General features: G+C 38.1%; 1 protein-coding gene and 1 pseudogene across 3 annotated transcripts in view; one reads left to right on the top strand and one right to left on the bottom strand.

Annotated features, from left to right (window-relative positions):
• The first annotated feature begins 2851 nt into the window (after positions 1-2851).
• SNX4 (sorting nexin 4) overlaps positions 2852-19700 on the top strand; it is a 47209-nt gene continuing 30360 nt past the window's right edge. The window contains exons 1-5 of one of the 2 annotated variants that reach the window (XM_033087281.1): positions 2852-3035; positions 7174-7295; positions 12801-12936; positions 13014-13163; positions 13796-13843. In XM_033087281.1, the coding sequence (XP_032943172.1) occupies positions 2892-3035; positions 7174-7295; positions 12801-12936; positions 13014-13163; positions 13796-13843 (600 nt within the window). In that variant the 5' untranslated portion in view covers positions 2852-2891. The remainder of the gene's footprint in view (positions 3036-7173; positions 7296-12800; positions 12937-13013; positions 13164-13795; positions 13844-19700) is intronic. The other variant, XM_033087292.1, reaches the window with a different exon arrangement.
• On the bottom strand, positions 7642-9796 carry LOC117037553 (RNA-binding protein FUS-like; annotated as a pseudogene). Its single transcript, XR_004425547.1, has 2 exons — positions 9793-9796; positions 7642-9163 (listed from the first exon to the last, which is right to left on the bottom strand). The product of XR_004425547.1 is annotated as an RNA-binding protein FUS-like (transcript).

Here is a 19700-nt window from a genome sequence, read left to right as displayed (position 1 = left end):
TATGGTACTTATCTTTCTCTGTCTGACTTATTTCACTTAACATAATGTTCTCTAGGTCCATCCATGTTGTTGCAAATGGTAAGATTTCTTTCTTCTTTATGGCTGCGTAATACTCCATTGTATAAATGTACCACAGTTTCTTAATCCAGTCATCTACCGATGGGCATTTTGGTTGTTTCCATGTCTTAGCTATTGTGTATAGTGCTGCAATAAACATAGGAGTGCATAAAGATTTTTGAATTGGAGTTTTGGATTTCTCCGGATAGATACCTAGGAGTGGAATTACTGGATCATAGGGTAGTTCCATTTTCAGATTTTTGAGATACCTCCATACTATTTTCCATAGTGGCTGCACCAATCTGCAATCCCACCAACAGTGCACAAGCGTTCCCTTTTCTCCACATCCGCGCCAGCACTTGTTGTTTGTTGATTTATTGATGATAGCCATTTTGACTGGGGTGAGGTGGTATCTCATTGTGGTTTTTATTTGCATTTCTCTAATGGTTAGTGAGGTTGAGCATTTCTTCATATGTCTGTTTGCCATCTGTATGTCCTTTTTAGAAAAATGTCTCTTCAAATCCTCTGCCCATTTTTTAATTGGGTCGTTTGTTTTTTTGGAGTTGAGTTGAGTGAGTTTTTCATAGATTTGTGATATTAATCCCTTATCAGATATATCATTGGCAAATATCTTTTCCCATTCAGTAGGATCCCTTTTTGTTTTATTGATGGTTTCCTTTGCTGTGAAAAAACTTTTTAGTTTGATATAATCCCACATGTTTATTTTTTCTCTTACTTCCCTCGAGCGAGGAGATGGGTTTTAGTTTTTTTTACTTTTATTAACATTTATTCGATGCTGAATTTACTTATGTAAACTAAATTTACACAAGTTTTTGTTTCTTCAGTTTCTTCTGGGATATCTTTTTCTTCTGTGCAACCTCCTCTTCCGGTTTAGGAACAATGTTCTCTTTTTCAGTAAGGATCATCTCACTGTGGCAGGGCAAGCTCCAGTGTGGGTTTACCCTCCCGTGAACTTTGTAAGTTCTGTGCTGCATCTCTGGAGCTTTGTCCCTGGATGTGCTCAGTGGCCAGAGCATCTACATCTAAACACTTAAGTTCATCATTACTCGCTGCATTTTTAAGCATGTGCAGCAAAAATTCTGCACTTTTTGGGCCACCGACCCTGCATCCAGCCCCACTGTTTGGCCTGGGCACACCTACCAACTCCACCACTGTAATGACGGAATGGCACATATCGCTTCTATAACGTGACATCCTTCAGATACTTGGTGCTTTTCAGATATGCATATCCTTGTTGGCCTGGGCAGTTTCACGAGTGTTCTTAAAATGAATAAGAAGATTTGAACCTTTTGATCTGCATGATTTGGTGGGGTTTTCTGTGAATAGGGAATGATTCTGTCAAGTGAATAGGGAACAATTCTGTCAAATGAACAGGGAACAATTTTCAGAGGTCATTTCAGGCTGCTTATGGAAAGAACTGTTTTAGTTTTTTTTTCTTTTTTTTAGAAACAGCAGATAGCACTAAGGCCTCCCCTCAGGTAACTGTTCTGTAAAGCCCAGAACCCCTTTTCTTGTTCCTACCCCCTGCAGGGTGAGATACTCAAGTCACCAGCCCAGAGAAATAATCCTAATGGCTCTAGGACCTAGTTTTCTGGGAAATGGGCACAGGATAATGCATACAAATCTGCCCCTGGAAAAATATCTACCCCTCCTGTGATAAATTAATAAAATAGCCTTCTGATTTAAAAATGTTTCCTGAGAATTTGCCTAGCATGAATAATCCCTGATAAAGTGATAAAATGCCTTTAAATATTTATTGAATAAATGTCCTAGGTTTAGTAAGAGAAAAAAATAATAATTTAGGGTGTATTAAATAAGTCCAAAGTCTAGTTGGGGCAGACAGATACATAAGTAACAATTGTAAAATAACATAAGAAAGGTCATAACCAATTTATGGACAATGTGATATTAGCACTTAGATGTGATAACTTAAGGTTTTAGGGTGAATGGGAAATTCACCACCAGGCCAGAGAAAGCATTTCAAAAGGAGGAGAAAACTGTGTCACAGCTTGAAATAACTAAGTATTTGGGCAGAAAGATCAGTTTCTTTTTTTGAAAATCTAATGACCAGACTTTGCATGGAAGTACCTCAAGGTACTCACAGTCTGCCACACCCAGTGAGCCCATCAGGTTACCACAGTGAATGTTTGTCAAGGAAGCAGGTTCCTCACATTCGAGATATTTGTAGAAAATTATCAAAATTCCAGGGCTTCATGAAACACTGAAAACAGATCAAGCACTGCTTCAGCCAAGTGCTTCACTTCTGTCAAACATTTGGAAGTGTTACCTTTTGCTGATTGTGTTACTCAACCTTCTGAAAGTTAATAATTTATGCCACTTTGATCTTTCCAGAGGAAAAAAAAAAAAAGGAACCAATAATAGCAGGCGAGAAAGGACAAGAGGGAAAATGTCAGACAGCGGCCTCCGATTTCTTTTGTGTTTCCAATTTTCTTTAGGTGATCACCAACCTGAATGTTTCCAATACCTACTCTGGTCTTCACCTTCCTCTTGCCTTTCTCGATTTCTCTCCCTGCCTCAATTCTCTCGGATTTTCGGGTCTCCTGGCTTAGTAGCTGATCAGTTTCTTTGAAGGCCCTCTTTTCCACATTGCTCCCAGCGCCAACTCCGGCCCTAGCCCGGGAGCCCTCTGGTCTCCGCAGACGCCAGCAGGCAGTGGCTGGGCACTGCAGCGGCGGACGGAGGGGGCGGGGCCTGGAGGGGGAGGCCGTGGGTGGAGGGGCGGGGCTGGCCGAGCGGGGCGGGCCGAGCGAGGCTGCGCAAGCGTACTGGATCCGCCTCGCCGAGCTGCAGCCATGGAACAGGCGTCTCCGGACCTCGAGCGGATTTTGCAGCCCGCGCCTGTAGAGCCGCTGGGCCACCACGACGCTGGACTGGAGACTGCGGTCGGTGAGGAAGCGGAGGGGGTCCGGGACGATGAGCGCCCAGGGGACGGCACGGTGAGGAGAGTGGCGGCAGAGGCCGCCCGGCCTGTGTCGGGGCCTAGCGGGCCGGGCTGGGCTGGGCTGGCGGGGGCCGGTGGGCTCGGCCGGGAGGCTCCGCGGTGTTGGGAGGCGGGTAGAAAGGCTGGGCCACAAGTGCGGTGAGGTGGGGGCGGTTCATTGGGAAAAGGGGGTTCTGGGTAGAGGGTGAGTGCCAGGCGCTGCGGGACCGAAGGAACATCGAGAGGGCGACGGCGAAGGGAAGGGAGGATACCTGTGGGTGCGGTTCCGCGGGCGGTGGAGGTAGGCGCCCGGGACGATCCAGGATGGATGGAGCAGGTGAGGTTTTCGGAGGTCGGGGAGCTGGGAGGTTTGGACCTGAAGAGGAACGCTAGTGTTTCTGGCAGTCTGGCCAGGGGTTGTGCAGAGGAGATGGCTTCACCGGCACCGTGGGCGGTGGGAGCGGTGTTTGAGAAGGAAGAGAACGGGGGACTTGAGGAACAAGTCTGAGGCAATAAGGGTAGTTGGCTTGGTGCCACCTTTAGGAAATTGAGGAAAGTGTTAGATTCAAGAAAAGGCACACGTTAAAAAAAACAATATATTTAAACTTCTGATTTGGCTGTAATTGGTGGCTCAGTGCTGTATTTCCCAGTGGAGACTTTTCATAGATATCCTATGTATCTGCTTTGGGAAGCCCCTTTGGTAGTTGATGATTTCCATTTGCTTGAGGAAAAGAGAAAATGCATCATTTTTATATTTGTAATTGCTTTCATTCCAAAATGTTTTCACGCATAATCGGTAGACCAGGTGAAACTGAAGAGTTTCAGAAACTCTGTCTAATGCCCCACCTCAGACCCTCCTACCCAGAGTGTGCATTCCTCATCCATTTTGCTGCTTTTTTCCTGGAGCAGGTGTTAGTGCTCATATAAAACTGCCTTATGATAGATGGATAAAGAAAAGTTAACTTGTTTGATGAGTGTAGCTGGAAAGACTCTTAGCTTCAAATTTAGATACCAGATAATTGGGAACTTCAACACAGGAGTTGAAGGTTTTGCCTGCTTGGGGAACTGTCGGGGTATCCAGGGTAGCATGAAGAGTTTTTTGGTGAATTTTAAGTTTTTCATTTAATTTTTTCCACAGTTCTAGAATTGACTGTGGAGAGGTCAGGCTCCTATATTGAATGTGAGAGAAGTATGTGTATTCTGTCGTACATAAATTTGGCTCTTACATGATTTGCTTCTTGTGCAAGTTCCCATCTGTGACTTAGTTTTTCTGTTCTCTTTAAATTGTGAAGTATATCATTAATGCAGGAAGGTTCTCATAAAATAATTATCCGTTCCTTTGAAACCTGTATGCCCTCCTGGGTTATAGCCACTCCCTCCACAAAGAGGTAACCAATATTTTGAATCTTATGTTAACAATGCGCTTGCTTTTCTTTACAATCTTTACCATATGTATCCCTAAACAATATATTTAATTTTACTTGATTTTGAAATTTACGTAAGTGGAATAATTTTACTATGACTTCCATTTTTTGCTCAATATTATGGATTTGGGATCCATCCAAAATGTGACTTGGTGAGTTTATCTTCATGGCTTTATAGTAGGCCATTTTATAGATATTCTACAGTTGATTTCTCTTTTCTTCTGTTTTCAGACATTGGGATATTTATAAGATTCTTGCTATTCTAAAAACATTTACCACTACCATGAACTTCTCCCTGTATATCTCTTGGCTCAGATGTCTACAGAGTCTAATATAAACTTAGGAGTGGAATTACTGGATTGTAGGATAATAGCATGTTCAACCCTAATAGGTAGTGCCAAAATGTTTTCCAAAGTGAGTATACCAATTTATACTCCCATTAGCAGTGTCTCATGTTCTCTATCCTTATCAGTACTTAATATTTTCAGAATTTAAAATATTTGCCAATCTCGTGGATATGTGTTAAAGCAATTTTAGGTTATTTCAAAAGGTGAGAATCACATCTTTTGTTGGCTACATCATGAGTTTAATTTTGGTTATGATGATAATTTTGATAATTTTTTTTGTGAAATAGAGATTTAAGTAGTATGAAGTTGAAACTATAGTATAAAAATCCATTTATGTTCACTTAAAAGTGATTATAAATATCTCATTAAAAACACTTATATATGTTCAGTTTAAGATATGTGAAAACCCAAAGACGCCATCATACAGTAAAAGTTGTAGTTATATAATATTACTTGACTTTTCAGGTATATGTTTATAAATATGTGTTCCAAGAAACCATCGGGTAGTGACCAAACTTAGAGGGTTTCCTAAAACACCTCTCTAATTTAGTAATTCATAGAAATACAAGCCATTTGGACAAATATTTGAGAATCACCCAAAATTTAAACACACATATGCTTTGTAACTGCCTCCTCCCCCCAAAAAACTCCCCAACCCCCGCCTTAAAAGGTCACATACTCCTTTTCCCTCTTTCTGGCGTATCCTCTCTTCCATCCATTCCCCGGTGAGACGTATTGCTGTAATTATAGCCATGTTGCTGCAGTTACAGATAGGAATGTGCTCTGTGCAGAAAGGTAGATTTGTTATTTGTGTTGTTATGTATAGCAAGGCTCTACTTTTTATTTGATTTTCAAAATTACCCCCAAAAGACAGGTAATGATGAAGCAGAGACTCTGAAATAAGTGATTGGGCCAAGGTCACAAGGTAGTCAGTGGCGTGGCTGGGATTTGGGCCCAGGTGTGCCTGGGTTTGAAGTCCGTGTTCTGTCCATTAAGCCAAGTGGCTTCATTCCCCCCAAAAAGTTAAAAATGGTCTTATAAATTGCTCCAATACTGTATTGAAATTTTTTAGTTTAGTTAAGATTAAGTTATGATTTTAAGAAGAAAAAAAGGTATAAACGGTGTGTTGATTTCTCACGCTGGTTTTTCACCAAAAAAGAAGCTCACCTTATTCATCAGCCTTATTTTTAACTCTGCAAAGTTTGGACTGAGAGTAATTTGTACAATTGTCCTACACCTAAGGGTAGTTTAAACAAGCACTGTCTGAGTTGCAAGTCTCTTCTGGTTTTAAACATCACTAATCAGATTCTTTAAATTCTGCTGTAAGCGCTTATTCTGTAGTCTCGTTTTTCTTTCTATGAGTCTTCAGTCCTCTTTCTATTGTGTACTTAGAAGTCTTCTTTCTTTTCCTTTTGTACTTTTTCCCTGTAAGGAAGAATGCATTCTTTTTAAAGTATTGTCAGTTCTATTTAAAGTAATTTAGAAAATGGAAAAAAGAGAAGAATCCAGTCTCCCAGAAAGTAGTAATTAGTCCTGGCAGAAGAGAGAGGAAGTAGAAGAGCAATGGAAGTAAGAATACTTCTGTTTTAGGCTGGAAGATTCCATTGAATTGGCAGTTAACAGTATTTGCCCAGAGAAGATCTCACTGCCTTAGCGATTTTTTTTTCTCTTAGGGAGAGCACTGAAGGCTTGGGAGTGCTGAGGGGGCAGAATGCTTGAGCTGCTCGTGCTAAAAAATTCTAGACAGTTAGCAACTTATCCATCAACTTAGAATTAAACTGCCACTGAAAATCTTGCTTTTTGGCATACGTATAATGTTTTATTTTTTGGGGGGTGGTACTTGACTGTGGTAACATAAAAAAATTAGGTATCAGTATTGAAAATCATTCATTTTTGTATAAAGTGTTTTTAGATTTGTTTTCTTTTGCATTTCTATATAGGTTTATTTTTGGTCACCTATGAAATGTCTACGTTTTATTTTTAATTTTTTCACCTATTGTCCATGTTTTAATAATTAAATGTATATGATACTATTAAAATAACTTATGGAAAAGTTTAATGTGCGGGGTGGCCGGTCAGCTCAGTTGGTTAGAGCGTGGTGCTAATAACACCAAGGTTGCCGGTTTGATCCCCACATGGGCCACTGTGAGCTGCGCCTTCCTTAAAAAAAAAAAAAGTTTAATGTGCTACAGTATGCTGATAAAGATAGGCATATCATTTGCTGCTGTCATTTAGCAAACCCTACCAACTTAAGAAATACAAGAAACTAGCTTGAAATATGTGCCAATAATGGATTTTATTATAATAGCTGGGTGTTTTTTTTTCATTACCATCTTAAAGGACTTTTTTTTTTATTGTTTTTCTTCCATTTGCTTTTGTCCAGATGACAGAAAATAATTTTTGGTTGAAGAAGATAGAAATTAGTGTTTCAGAAGCAGAAAAGCGAACTGGAAGAAACGCTATGAACATGCAAGAAACGTATACTGCTTACCTCATTGAAACAAGGTGGGTGATCAGAATTAGGCCTAGGTTAGGTAGGAAAAGCTTTGGTAGCTATGGATATACATTCTGTTGGATAACGGAATTGTTTACAGGTCATTATCTTTTAGGGATTGTGAGGTTTTTTTTTGTTTGTTTCTTTGTTTTTTAACAGGTAAAGTAAGCAGGTGTGTCTTTTACTAGCGTACTTTTTTTTTTTTTAACTAAAGTGATTGTTTTAATGGGATCCAGACACAAAATTACATAATCCGACACAAAAAACCTGTGGGTGATGTGGAGTTGGAAGGTTACAAAATAATGAGGGTAACACTGGGTATAGAAGAAAAACTGTTCCAGAACCTCAGGAGGCAGGCTAATGTGGCCTCTCCCTGAGGTCCTGTCTGTGGCCACCCCTGGAGTCCATCTTGCCAAGGTCAAAGCCACCTCTGTCCCCACCACCCTGCCCCCTTGAAAGCCCCCATGGTCCCCACGTCGGCCTCGGGAGCTGCCCCGATCATAGCGTCCCCCACCACCATGATGATCTCCATAGCCACCCGCCATGTGGGAGCCTTCTGGGCCCCCTCCGGGGCTGTCTGGTTTAGGGGCCTTACACTGGTTGCATTCATCCTCCAAGAGAAGTTCATGTTCTCACATGTAGGGTTAGGGCACTTCCAGCCCCCAGCTCACCACTGTCCCCCTGCTGGGGAATCTGCCCCAGCCACTGCCACCTCTGCCGTAGCCTCCACCCTCCACGGCCCATGGGTCCTCTTCACCCTTGGCCTCCATGCCCACTGCCACCACCCCGATTGAAATCTAGTTGCCGAGTAGCAAATGAGATCTTGATAAGATTCCAGAGAATTCTTTACCATCAAACCAGTCAGTAGACGCTTTAACAGAAGGGGCCTCATCAGATGACACCATTGCTTCTCCCTTCGGCTTCCCTTTTCCCTGTCCACATACATATTAATCATGGACTGTCCTGTCTTCTTGTTCGTCTTCATAATGCCAGTCTGCTTCAAGTAGTCGGCCCCTGACTCTGTGGTGACATTCTCGCCCAGGTCCAGATGGTCGTGGTGTCAGAATTGCCCTGTTCAGAGTCATGATGTGATCCTTGGTCCTGAGGGCCACCAAATTTATTGAAGCCACCACAGTCACTTCCGCCCATGCCAACTCTGTTCCCACAGTCACCTCCATGGCCTCTGGGGTCATAGCCACCTCTGCTGCGGTTGTAACAACCGCCCGGCCGTGACCCCCTCCGCCCTGCTGGCCTCCCCTACAGCCACCGTCACCACCGGTCTGGTCCTGACTGCCGTGCGGCCCATGGGGGCCTGAGCTTGGCCGGAGTTCCCTCCACGCCTTCACGGCCCCCTGCACTGCTCCGGGTGCACTGGTTCTGCCGTCCGTAGCCCGGAGGGGGATTATAGGAGCTTTGCCGCCGTGCATAGCCGTGCTGTCGGCCCCCACAGCCAGGCTGGGGACCCCCACTCGGGGGCTGCCCATAGTTGCTGCTCTGAGAAGCGCTCCCCTAACTTCCCGAGGTGCTGCTGGCCAGGGCCACGGTAGGAAGACTGCTGCCCGTAGACGAAGAATGCTGGCCGCTGCCACAGCCACCCATGGAGCCATGTCCCCGGGGAGCTGACGGAACGCCACAGCCTGTGTTCTGGGTCTGTCCGCGAGAGCCGTAGCTGCTCCGGCCAGAGTCGGAAGTGTCCGCTGACTGGCTGTCCCCACCGTAACTCTCTGTCCATAGTGCTGATGGCTCTGCTGGGAATCGCCCTGTCCAGGCGGGGTGGGGTGGACCCCATAGCTTTGGGTTGCTTGTTGGGTAGAGTCGTTTGAGGCCTTGGTGGCGCATGCGCCATAGCCCGACGCAGGGAGATTCCGCCACCACAGCACTGTCGCCTAGAGGACTACTGTTATACTAGGATAGTCTTGGTAGCTATAGGCCTATTCTAACGTACTCGTTCTGTGATAGAGGGAACGTTAGTGGAATACTTTTGGGATCTGGAATGATACTTGACACATTCTTTGGTGGAGTTCTTGGTGTTAGATACAATCCCTGTGCAATTTTGAGAAGGGAGACTAGGTTCTCAGGGGTGTATTAAATAGACTTAGGTAAGTGAGATGGTTAACAACGAAGTTTAGGAGGAGAATTTAAGTCATTTTAGGAAAGTTGAGAGTTACAGAGAAATTAATGAGAAAACAGTGGATTGAGAAATTTTACCTTGGGGTAAAATTGATAAGACAAAATAAATCATGGAGTAAGAAATCAAAACTTACCAGAAAAGTTGTCTTTTACCTCATAGGGAAAAAGTTAAAGGAAGTAGATTGTTTTGTCTGGAGAAAGGCAAGGGAAGGCTTAATTTATTTTGCCAGTTATAAACAGTTTATATAAAAAATATACTAACTAGTTCTTTACTCTGCAGACTGAGCAGAAACACTTTCAATTAAAATAGGTATGAGAGAACTTTTTGATAGCCAGTGAAAATAACAGGACTACCTGACCTAGTTGATAAAGTTTTACCCATGTTTTATTGTTAATACATTTTTAAGAAAAATAAAATTTAAACCCTCCATTTTCATAGGTTTTACCAAAAGTCTCCAAGCTTGCCTTAAGGCTAAACTTTTCAAGGCTTTCTCCAGGTCTGTGGTTCTATCCAAAATGAAAGTTAAAATCTTGGTGAAATTTGTTTAATCTTCAGACGATTCTGAAAATCCTCTTTGTAAATATAGTTGCTTTTCTTCACCAAAAAAAGAAAAGAGAATCTTTTAAAAACAAGATAAATTTGTATATAATAGGAATTTTAGGAAAAGAGAGAAGATGTGTCTTTTTAAAATTAGGTCATTTTGTGACGTGTATCACAAAGATTTTTACGAAGGTGATTAAAAAAAAAAGGCCATGAGAGAGTTTCCTTTTTTTTAAGTTAAATTAGCCACTTAAGACAAAAAAATCATACTTCATAAATTAGTGTTGGCTCTAGATTTCCAAATAAAAATTTAAATTTAAAACTAATAAGGATATTTTAGTATGTGCCTATTTCTTTACCCCATTGAGCAATGAAATTACCTGGTGATTACTTTTACTGTTGGAAGAGTATCTTGATTTGCATAATCTGGAATAATTTATAGTTGTTTACTCTTGACTTTGAAATGAATTGAGTATCCTAATTTGAAACTGGAAGTTAGAAGTGTCCATACTTGAGTAACATAGCTAGACTCTGAATACATATTTAGGTGGATCATAAGTAAATATGTGGTACACAAAAGCATTATTGAATTGACTTTTATCATTATGTTTCATTATAAATTTATTTTAAAACTGGTTTTCAGACTTTGAAATTTATAGGAATCACATGGAGAATTTGTTAACAGCTGCAGGATTTTGGATGGGGTCCAGGAATTTACATTTTGAAACCAAAGCTCTAGCTGTTTTTGAAGCAGATGGGCCATGGACCATACTTTTGATTATCTTTTAAAGTACACAGACTTTAAATTTTACGAGTCAAATTTAGCTGACTTTTTTCTTTATGATTTGTGTTTTCTTTATTTTAAGAAATTCTTGCCTACTCCATATTATATAGATATTCTCTGAGAATTGCTGTTTTGAGTAGAATATTTTGTAAATACCTCTAAGGTTAACTACAGAACGAATTTCTTAATTATATAGGATTCTTGCTGTAATTTAGTGTTATTCAGATAACCTTGGACAATATAAATATTATTGATCCTGAAGGTTAACTAGAAGTTGAACTTTTATCATATAGCTTACCTACCTTCTCTTTGGATACAAATAGAAAGCCCATTTAGCAATTGCCAATAGTGTTGTAGTTTAGTAGGCTAAGATTGATAAGGCTAAAGTCACTGGTCGCTGGTTTTTAATTTTTCCAGAGATTTTGTGTTTTCCTGTTCATAGAAGATAAACCCTTTTAAAATAGACAAGAATATGCCTCTTTTAGAATAGGTAAGAATGCCTCGGTGGTTTGGAGGCAGTATGACATCATTACTTAATTCTTTTAGTAATTAAGTAAATTCTTATAGTAAAACGTGGATAATGATACTATCTATGTTGTGAGGCTTATATTAGATGTTGCTTGTAAAACCAATTATGTGCTATTAAATATTTGTTAAGTGATTGAACACATAGGGTAGTTTTGTGGTCTGTTTTTAGTCTGTTTCCAATGACTAGATCCTGCTTTAAGTGGCCATTTTTCTTTTGAACACTTAGCAGGACTTCTAGGTGTACTGCTTATAGCCTATGTTTATCTACTTATTAGTAAGATATGGGTTCTGTTGGTAATGATTTTGAATAATTTGAAATTTGATATGAACCTAGATATTTTTTTCCACTGAAGTTGAAAATCTGAATTAGAATGGTATTAATCATAGCTAATGGTTAGGTCAACTCTTTAAAATGAATTACGATTTAATAATCCATCATTTTTGCCATTGGAGCCATTTGTGCATTTTGAATTTTAGAATTTGTTTCTTTTTATTAATATTCAATAAAAAATTTAGTGGCAAGCTTAATATATAAATAATAAAAACATTGACTCTTTTGTGCTGAATATGACATAGTATATACTCATATATTTTCTCAAGACTTTACTCCGAGACTGATTTAGCTTCTGTCCTTTTATGCCCTAATGTACAAATGCAATTGTGATTATATGCATGTTTCTTGAAGGGCCTGTACGTTATTGTCAAGCAGACAATTGAAAAATAAGAAGGTCCTGATAATGTTAAGAAAACTGGTGCTTTCTAACAGTGGTTATGCTAACAGAAATCTTAAATAGTCAAGATAATTTCAAATATCCTGTATATGATTTTACCCTAACTTCCCCCAGCTATAAGTTGAACTTATATGGGTGACACATGGCATTGCCTGCAGCTCTTTACATTAAAGGTAGGACTAGAGATGAATTTTTACATCTTTCCCTCCCCAGAGTTAATTAACATTTTGTTTTGTGGTTATTTCCTGGTTCTTGGATGCATCCGATTCATTTATAACCTCGAACCAAGATTTTTGCAGTATCTTGGTCTTTGGCATGAATGTTGTTCTCGCATTGTGGCAGAAGTGTAGTTAAAAATACTTTTTATTTAATGCAACAGTAGCTAAGCCAGATTCCACTGTAGTATAAAATCAATTCTTATACATTGACTGAGTACACGGAAGCTTTTAGAATGTTCCTAATATGACTATTTCTCTTGAGTCCAATAGGTTTTCTATAACAGAAGGGAAATGGTTAGGAGTGAGGGCTTTGGAATCAGATGCTCTGAGTGTTCTACCACAGCCCACTGTGATTGTAGGAAGAGCACCTGCTGTGCAGCCGCTTCCTCGTTGGTAAAATGGGGGCGATAATCCCTGTCACAGCGTTGTTGTAAGGATTAAGTACGATAAAACATGAAAAGTTCTTTATTCAGTTCCTGGTTCATAAGCATCAATAAATGGAATTATAAAATTTAAAGGGGGTTGTGTGTATGTATTTGCGTTTTTTAAAAAAATAATAGAAATCTTATTCTATTTCTTTTCAGGTCAGTGGAACATATTGATGGTCAGAGTGTCCTCACAGACTCACTATGGAGGCGGTATAGTGAATTTGAGTTGTTGAGAAACTACCTTTTAGTTTACTATCCACATATTGTTGTGCCACCTCTACCAGAAAAAAGGGTAAGAAGTGAAATGGCAGTATAGTTAAGAAGTATTTAACATTGAGACTATTCTTCATGATTATTTTGTTTACCTAGGCAGAATTTGTTTGGCATAAACTCTCTGCTGACAATATGGACCCGGATTTTGTGGAAAGACGACGAATTGGTTTAGAAAACTTCCTCTTGAGAGTTGCTTCACATCCCATCCTTTGTAGAGACAAAATCTTCTATCTGTTTTTAACACAGGTATTTTTTTTTTAATTTAGTTTTTTTTAAAAAAATTCATTTGACTTGGGATTTTTTAAATTTTAAATTGTGGAATCCTTATTCTTTAAAAATTTTTATTTTTATTTTTCAATTGCAGTTGACATATCAGTTTCAGGTGTACAACATAGTGATTAGACATTTATATAACTTACAGAGTGATCACCCTGTAAGTCTAGTTGGAATGCTGTCTTAAGGATCCTTTTGGAGCAGTTTTGTTAATTTGTATACATTCTTTTTTTGTTTTGAATTTCAAAATTATTGGCTACATCATTCTTTTGGCTAACATTTTTATGCTTAAAGATACTAAAGATAGTACTTTTTGGTATCATTTAAATGATGTCAAAGTTAGTCTTTAAGTTTTCGAAGCCCAAATTGTAAAATCTTGGGTTCATCTTTTGGTAATCTTTGGGAATCGGTATTGGGTGTTTAATTTTGAAGTGAAAAGAATTTTTTTTTTAATCTACCTATCCATTCATCCATCCATCCATCTATCCTATCTATCCCATCTTCCCTAAAAGAAGAATAGAACAATAGGTATTTTACTTAATTTGGAATGTACCTTATTTTGTTTTATTTTGCAATGATTTCTAAAATGAACTTGTAATTTCCAGGAAGGTAACTGGAAGGAGACTGTGAATGAAACTGGGTTTCAGCTGAAGGTAAGAACATTTGTGTGAAATAATTTGCCATGTTCCTTTACAATCGCCAGCACAGTGCCATGTGCTTAACGAGTACTTTGTATTTATTGAATGAGTGAATGTTTGAAATAGACTTTGCATCTAATATCGTTGGGTAAGGTTTTCAAAGAAACACTGCAATGTAATTTTGATTTGTGTGATTTTAGTTACTAGTGATACTATAATGACATATTTATGAATTTATTTCTATTGGGAAAGAACATTTTGAAGCAGTAATTTAAATGCAAGCTGTAGAGTTGTCCCATGTTATCTTATACTTTGCATCTTTTTTTTTTCTTGTTTCTTCCCTCTGTCCTTACCACTGCCATTTGACAATGGTGTCCCCCCATAATTGCTTACTCTTTATCAGATATGAAAAACATTTTTGAAGAATTGAGCTTGAGTTTTCCAATCATAATAAATAAACTAAATGATGAGCCATCAGTCATGTTTCTTCTTTCTACTGGGACATGCTGGCCAGTTTTGAGTTGCACCAGAGTCATTTTGAATTAGCATTTGTTATTGATACAGGCATATTTAGTTTTTATACAGCTTTTCAAGTTTAGTCATTAGAATTAGTATTAGGGAGTGAAACTGTTATCTAAAAATTGAAATGGTGGTAAAATGGCCACCCCTAACTCCACTCTGCTCTCCTTGTTGTCCCCAAAAGTAACACTGATTGTTGCAAATTTTTGAAAGTCTTCATCTCTTGTGTAAATTGAATAATTAAAAAAAATGTAAATTGATATAATACATTGATGAGTGATTCACATGATAATACAGTAACAAAAGTGCAATGGGTCTAGCTGAGAAGAACAAAATTCTTTACAGTAATTATAAAAACACCCTCTAGAGATTTATGAATTGCTATATTAGGTATTTGAAATTTAGCACACAAAAAAAAACTAGGAAGAGAAAACATTTTTCTGCACAGAAAATATGATCAGGTATCTAATTCTGTCAACATGAAAAAATTAGAATTTTCTTAGCTGTACATAGTACGTTTTGGTGCTCAGAGAGAATACTAGAATTTTAGTTTAGAAATGGATTTGAAATAACTCTAAACTTTAAAAAATTGTATTTTGATAGGGTTTTCTGAGAACTACTCTGAGATGTTAGGAGCTAAAATAAGGAAAAGAGCAAACTGAAATATTGTTTTGGTGATGTCTCTTTATATAATAGAAAATTTTAAACTTTTTAGTCATTGATTTATTTAGTCATTAGTTTATTAACTAGTTATCAGTTGTTTGCCCTTGAACCCAATTTTTGGTCATAATTTTGGTAACCGTGAGAAAATTCTTGAATTTCTCCATCCATATAGACTATGCTGTTTACAGAATGCTTTGAATCTTGTGTGTAGGTGCTATTTAAGTGTTCAGATATAATATATCATATTTGGATAGCCTTATGGTAAAATCTTGGTTTTATTTTATAAAGTCTTTGAAATGTAATAATACTTAATATACAATGTAAATAATTTGAAAAGTCAGACTTATTGAGATGGACCAGAAATAAAATGTATGGAGAGAATTTGGAAATCTATGTGTCTTGCTGTATTCCTTATTTTATTGTGGCTGTTTCTTGTTTTAAGTCCTTCTTTCCATTAAGGAAATGAGATCTTTTTGGACCGCTTCAAACACATATGTACATGCATTCGTACTATACAAACATATGTAAATGATGTTGCATATATGTGTATATATATACATATACGTATATATAGTCACCTTTCATTTATCGGGAGGTCATGTTTGGCAGTTACAACTAACCTGACCGCAGTTGAAAGTTGGGATTTAAGCAAAATTGACTTCTGAGATGTTTAGATGAATATAATATGTCTTACTACTATACTTACAGAAATACTTTGGTCCTTTAATGGTAGAACCCACTTAATTTTAGTATAGTTATTCAAACAGACTTGGCTAATTTCTAGGTTACAACATACTAGAAGAAATATTAAAAGGTCTAAAAGTCAGTAATACTATTGGAGACAGGCACACTGTGACAATAGTGAAAATTGACAGCTGAGCCTGATAGCAAGAACGGATAACAGTGATATGAGAATCAAACCCTGCAGTATTGGGGCAAAATCCCCATGTACCTGTGTAGCTCCTAGAGCTTCACTACAATCATGGATGGGTTTAGTATTAGTTGTTTATAGTGGCTACCTGGAGGCCTCAGGAAGAAAAGATTGAATTATGCTTGCTGTGTATTCATAATTCAGTGATGCTTTCTTCCTTTCACTTTAGCATGCAGCTATTTTTTTTTTTTCCTTAAATTCACTTTTTCTTAAAGTGTGACCAGCCAGCTTTGCGCATCTCAATTTGTTGGGATTGTTTGTTCAAAATACTGAATCCTAGAGTTCACCCAAGACATACTGATTCCCACTAGCCTAAAATTTGACAACCATTGCTACAAGGTGATAGATAAGAGTATTTTTTAGGAGGATAATTTTAGAAAGAGTGTCAACAATGGTAAAAAAAAAAAAAAAAAAGAAAAAAGAAAAAGCTTTTTAGAATCTAAAGGAGTATCTTATCTATTATTAGCATTATAACTGTGTGTTTACTGTGTGCTAAGCATTGTACTATAATATACTGTGGTTTTTTTCCCCCCACTAAGTATTACCTCAGTACCTTTGAGGTTAGTTCAGTATTATTCCGATCTTTTAGATGAGGAACTCTAGAAAATGACTTATCCAAGATCACATTGTTATAAGTGATGGAGTCTGAAGCCAAGTCTAGGCCTAAATCAAAGCCCTCTTTAATTACCATCCCATATTACCTCTGTTTTCACCTATTAGCTATGTAATTAATATATATATATAAATGGTTGGTAAATGAAGTGTTGGAAACTATATTTCAGTGAAAATGAGATGATTCTGAATCAGACCAAATATTTTTAATTTTATAAGAATATTTGACCTTGGCCATTGGATTGTCATCCTCACATTGAAATGAAATGTCAACTTACTTTAATTTTCCTTTTTTCAGGAATGGTTAATTTAATCTCTAGTTTGGGCCTACCAGATTAATGTTTTCTTAAATCCTAGAGTAATTATTTATTATACCCAGCAAAATAATTATAAAAATTTAGTTTCTTTTTATCTGTGCTCGATTTAACATAAGCATGAACAACAAATCTTTTCATCACTGCTGTAAATTGGCATTCCTTTTTTCTTAAGTATTTATATAATACTCATATTAATCAATTTAGTGAAAGGAGAACAGAGTTTATCTCTAGTGTAATGAACATATAACATAATGAGTTTAAAGTAATATCATTTTAACTTGGTTAATTCAGTAAGTTTCTTACATGAAAAGAAATGTTGTTCATATGCCCAAACCTGAAATGAATTTAGGCTGACTCAGAAGAATCCAGAAACCTGTCTGTTGCTTGGAGCAGAGACTGCCAGAACCAAGATCTGGGCCCTTAGGAGCTCTCTTAATCTGTGGACTGCACAGGAACTCCAAGAGAGCTGATGTGGAGATTCCAAATGCTGGGTGCCCACAGTGTCAGGTACACTAGGTGCTGTGGATACACTCCTGAATGATCTGGAAACGTTCAGAAGCTCCATGTTCTTATGGCACATGTATTTTAGTAGTTGGAGACATTAAATTAAATTTAAATAAGATACTTTTAAGTAGTTGTAAGTGATATTAAGGAAATAAATCATCTTTGTGTAACAGTATGACAGCAGAGATTTTTTTCCCAGGCGTTATTTTGAGATAGGTGACAAAATGGAGATACTTTTGGGAGTAAAACGGGGCACTGTAAAAATTAGACTAGGACAGCAGGTATAAACCAGGACTGTCCTGGGCAAGCTGGGTCATATGGTTGAAGAGGTAACATTTGAGCTGACACCTGAGTAATAAGAAACCTGAGATGGAGTCAGCCTGTGGGTCCTATGTTAGAGAGAGGCCAACGTGGGTGGTGGTTTCCTAGGCAAGGTTTGGAGGAAGGTAAGAATCAGGAAATGAAATAAAGGAAAGATAAGGTCCAGGACAAGGAAAGGAAAGTATGTAATAGAAATTGGAAAGGGAGAGGGAGGTGGGTTTTAAAGGAGAACATGGGAAACGTAATTTGGAGCTATATAGAAGAGTCAGGGTTATTTTCCATTCAGCTGATACTTATGAGGTATGATTAAAAAATATGGTGAATGTTTTTAAAAATTTACTACAATAACAGACACATTGCCAGTAATCCCCCTCCGAATACTCCCCCTCACTTCGAACACACTTAACCCATGGTTCTTGTCCCTTTCTGAAGCAGTTGTGGAAGTCCTCTTTCGTGAGTCTTTAGAGTTGCGCTGTTGTGGTTGCCTTGATGTCCTGAATCATTTTGACCTTGCGGAAGAGCCAGAAGTTGCACAGTGCCATATCTGGTGAATGAGGTGGATGAGGACACACTGTAGTGTTTTTATTTGACAGAAATGGCCGTACCAGAAGCAAAGTGTGACACGGAGCCTTGTCGTGATGGAGGATGATTTATGGCACACTTTAAAACACACCTTCTCTCAGCCAACACACCTTCTCTCAACCGCATCTCTCACCCGACTGACTGCACTGAGCAAGTAGAAACTTGTCACACACTGTTACTAAGGTTCAACACGCTGCTTCCTGAATTGAAGATCCCTGCCTTTCCGTTGGATGGCACTCGGCAGTAGCATTCACTGTATTTTGTGATGACACCTCGTATTGCATGTCTCTATTGTGCTAGGCATTGTGAGGCATTGGGATACAGCGATGAACAAAGTAGAAAGCAGAGTCAAGTATTGCCATGGCACCTTTGTGCAAGTCCAGGGAGCACCACTCACATTGTGTTTTTGAGTAACTCTCATATTCTAGTGGACAGCTAAGAAACAATTAAGATGATTTCAAATATTGGTATGTTAAAGGAAATAAAATAGGGTGGTATGAAACAATGATGTAGGTCTTTTTAATTCTATTTTTAGAATTTATTTCTAATTATAGTTAATATGCAATATTATATTAGTTTCAGGTATACAACATAGTGACTCAAAATGTATATACCTTACAAAGTGATGACCCAGTAAGTCTAGTATCTGCCACTGTACAAAGTTATGATATTTTTGACTCTATTCCTATGCTATCCATTACATCCCCACGACTTATTTTATATCTAGAAGTTTGTGCTTCTGGAAGGGCTTCTTTAGATATTTAATGGGGAATCTGATAAGATCAATGATAACCTGTCAGATTTAGAAGAGTCAAGGTAGTTTTTTAGAGATCTAGCTTTGGGGAGAAGTTTCTGGTTTGGTGACATTTTAGGCAACTTCTTTTTATGGAATCTTGTGAAATAATGAAGCAGATTGAGGTGGGTGTTGTGATGGACCTGACAGAATGTTTGGTAAGCAAAGGGTAGGATAGTTTACATTTTATATGACTTCTAAATTGATATATTGGTGATATTAAAAGTAAAAAATAAATTGGTGGTGTTAAGAATATGAAATTGAAGAAAAGGTACAAATGAAAATTTTCCTTTTTTACTGATGGTTTTTATGTAATTTCATCCTCATTTAAAGAATCATATTTGCATGTGACTATAAAGTCCTTAACACTTTGTTTAGTGATTTTACTTAAAGAACATTAGGAAGTAACATATGACTTAAATTTATAGGTGCTTTTATTTGTAAGGACTTTTTTCATTATTAGCTCATTTGCCCTTGAGATGTAAATAAGGCCAAGGATTAGTGAAAAACTGATTTTAGAAATAAGAGAATACACTGAAATCAGTGACAAATTAAGCTTCTTTAGATATTCTAGATGCTTGTGAATTTCTTTTGGTCTGAAGTTCTAGGAGGCTGAGTTTATGGACTAGC

Source organism: Rhinolophus ferrumequinum, chromosome 2 (assembly GCF_004115265.2).
Source record: "Rhinolophus ferrumequinum isolate MPI-CBG mRhiFer1 chromosome 2, mRhiFer1_v1.p, whole genome shotgun sequence".
In the NCBI taxonomy this organism is placed as follows: Eukaryota; Metazoa; Chordata; class Mammalia; order Chiroptera; family Rhinolophidae; genus Rhinolophus; species Rhinolophus ferrumequinum.
Note: the sequence above shows the minus strand (reverse complement) of the source record. Positions and strands in the feature narration are given on the sequence as shown.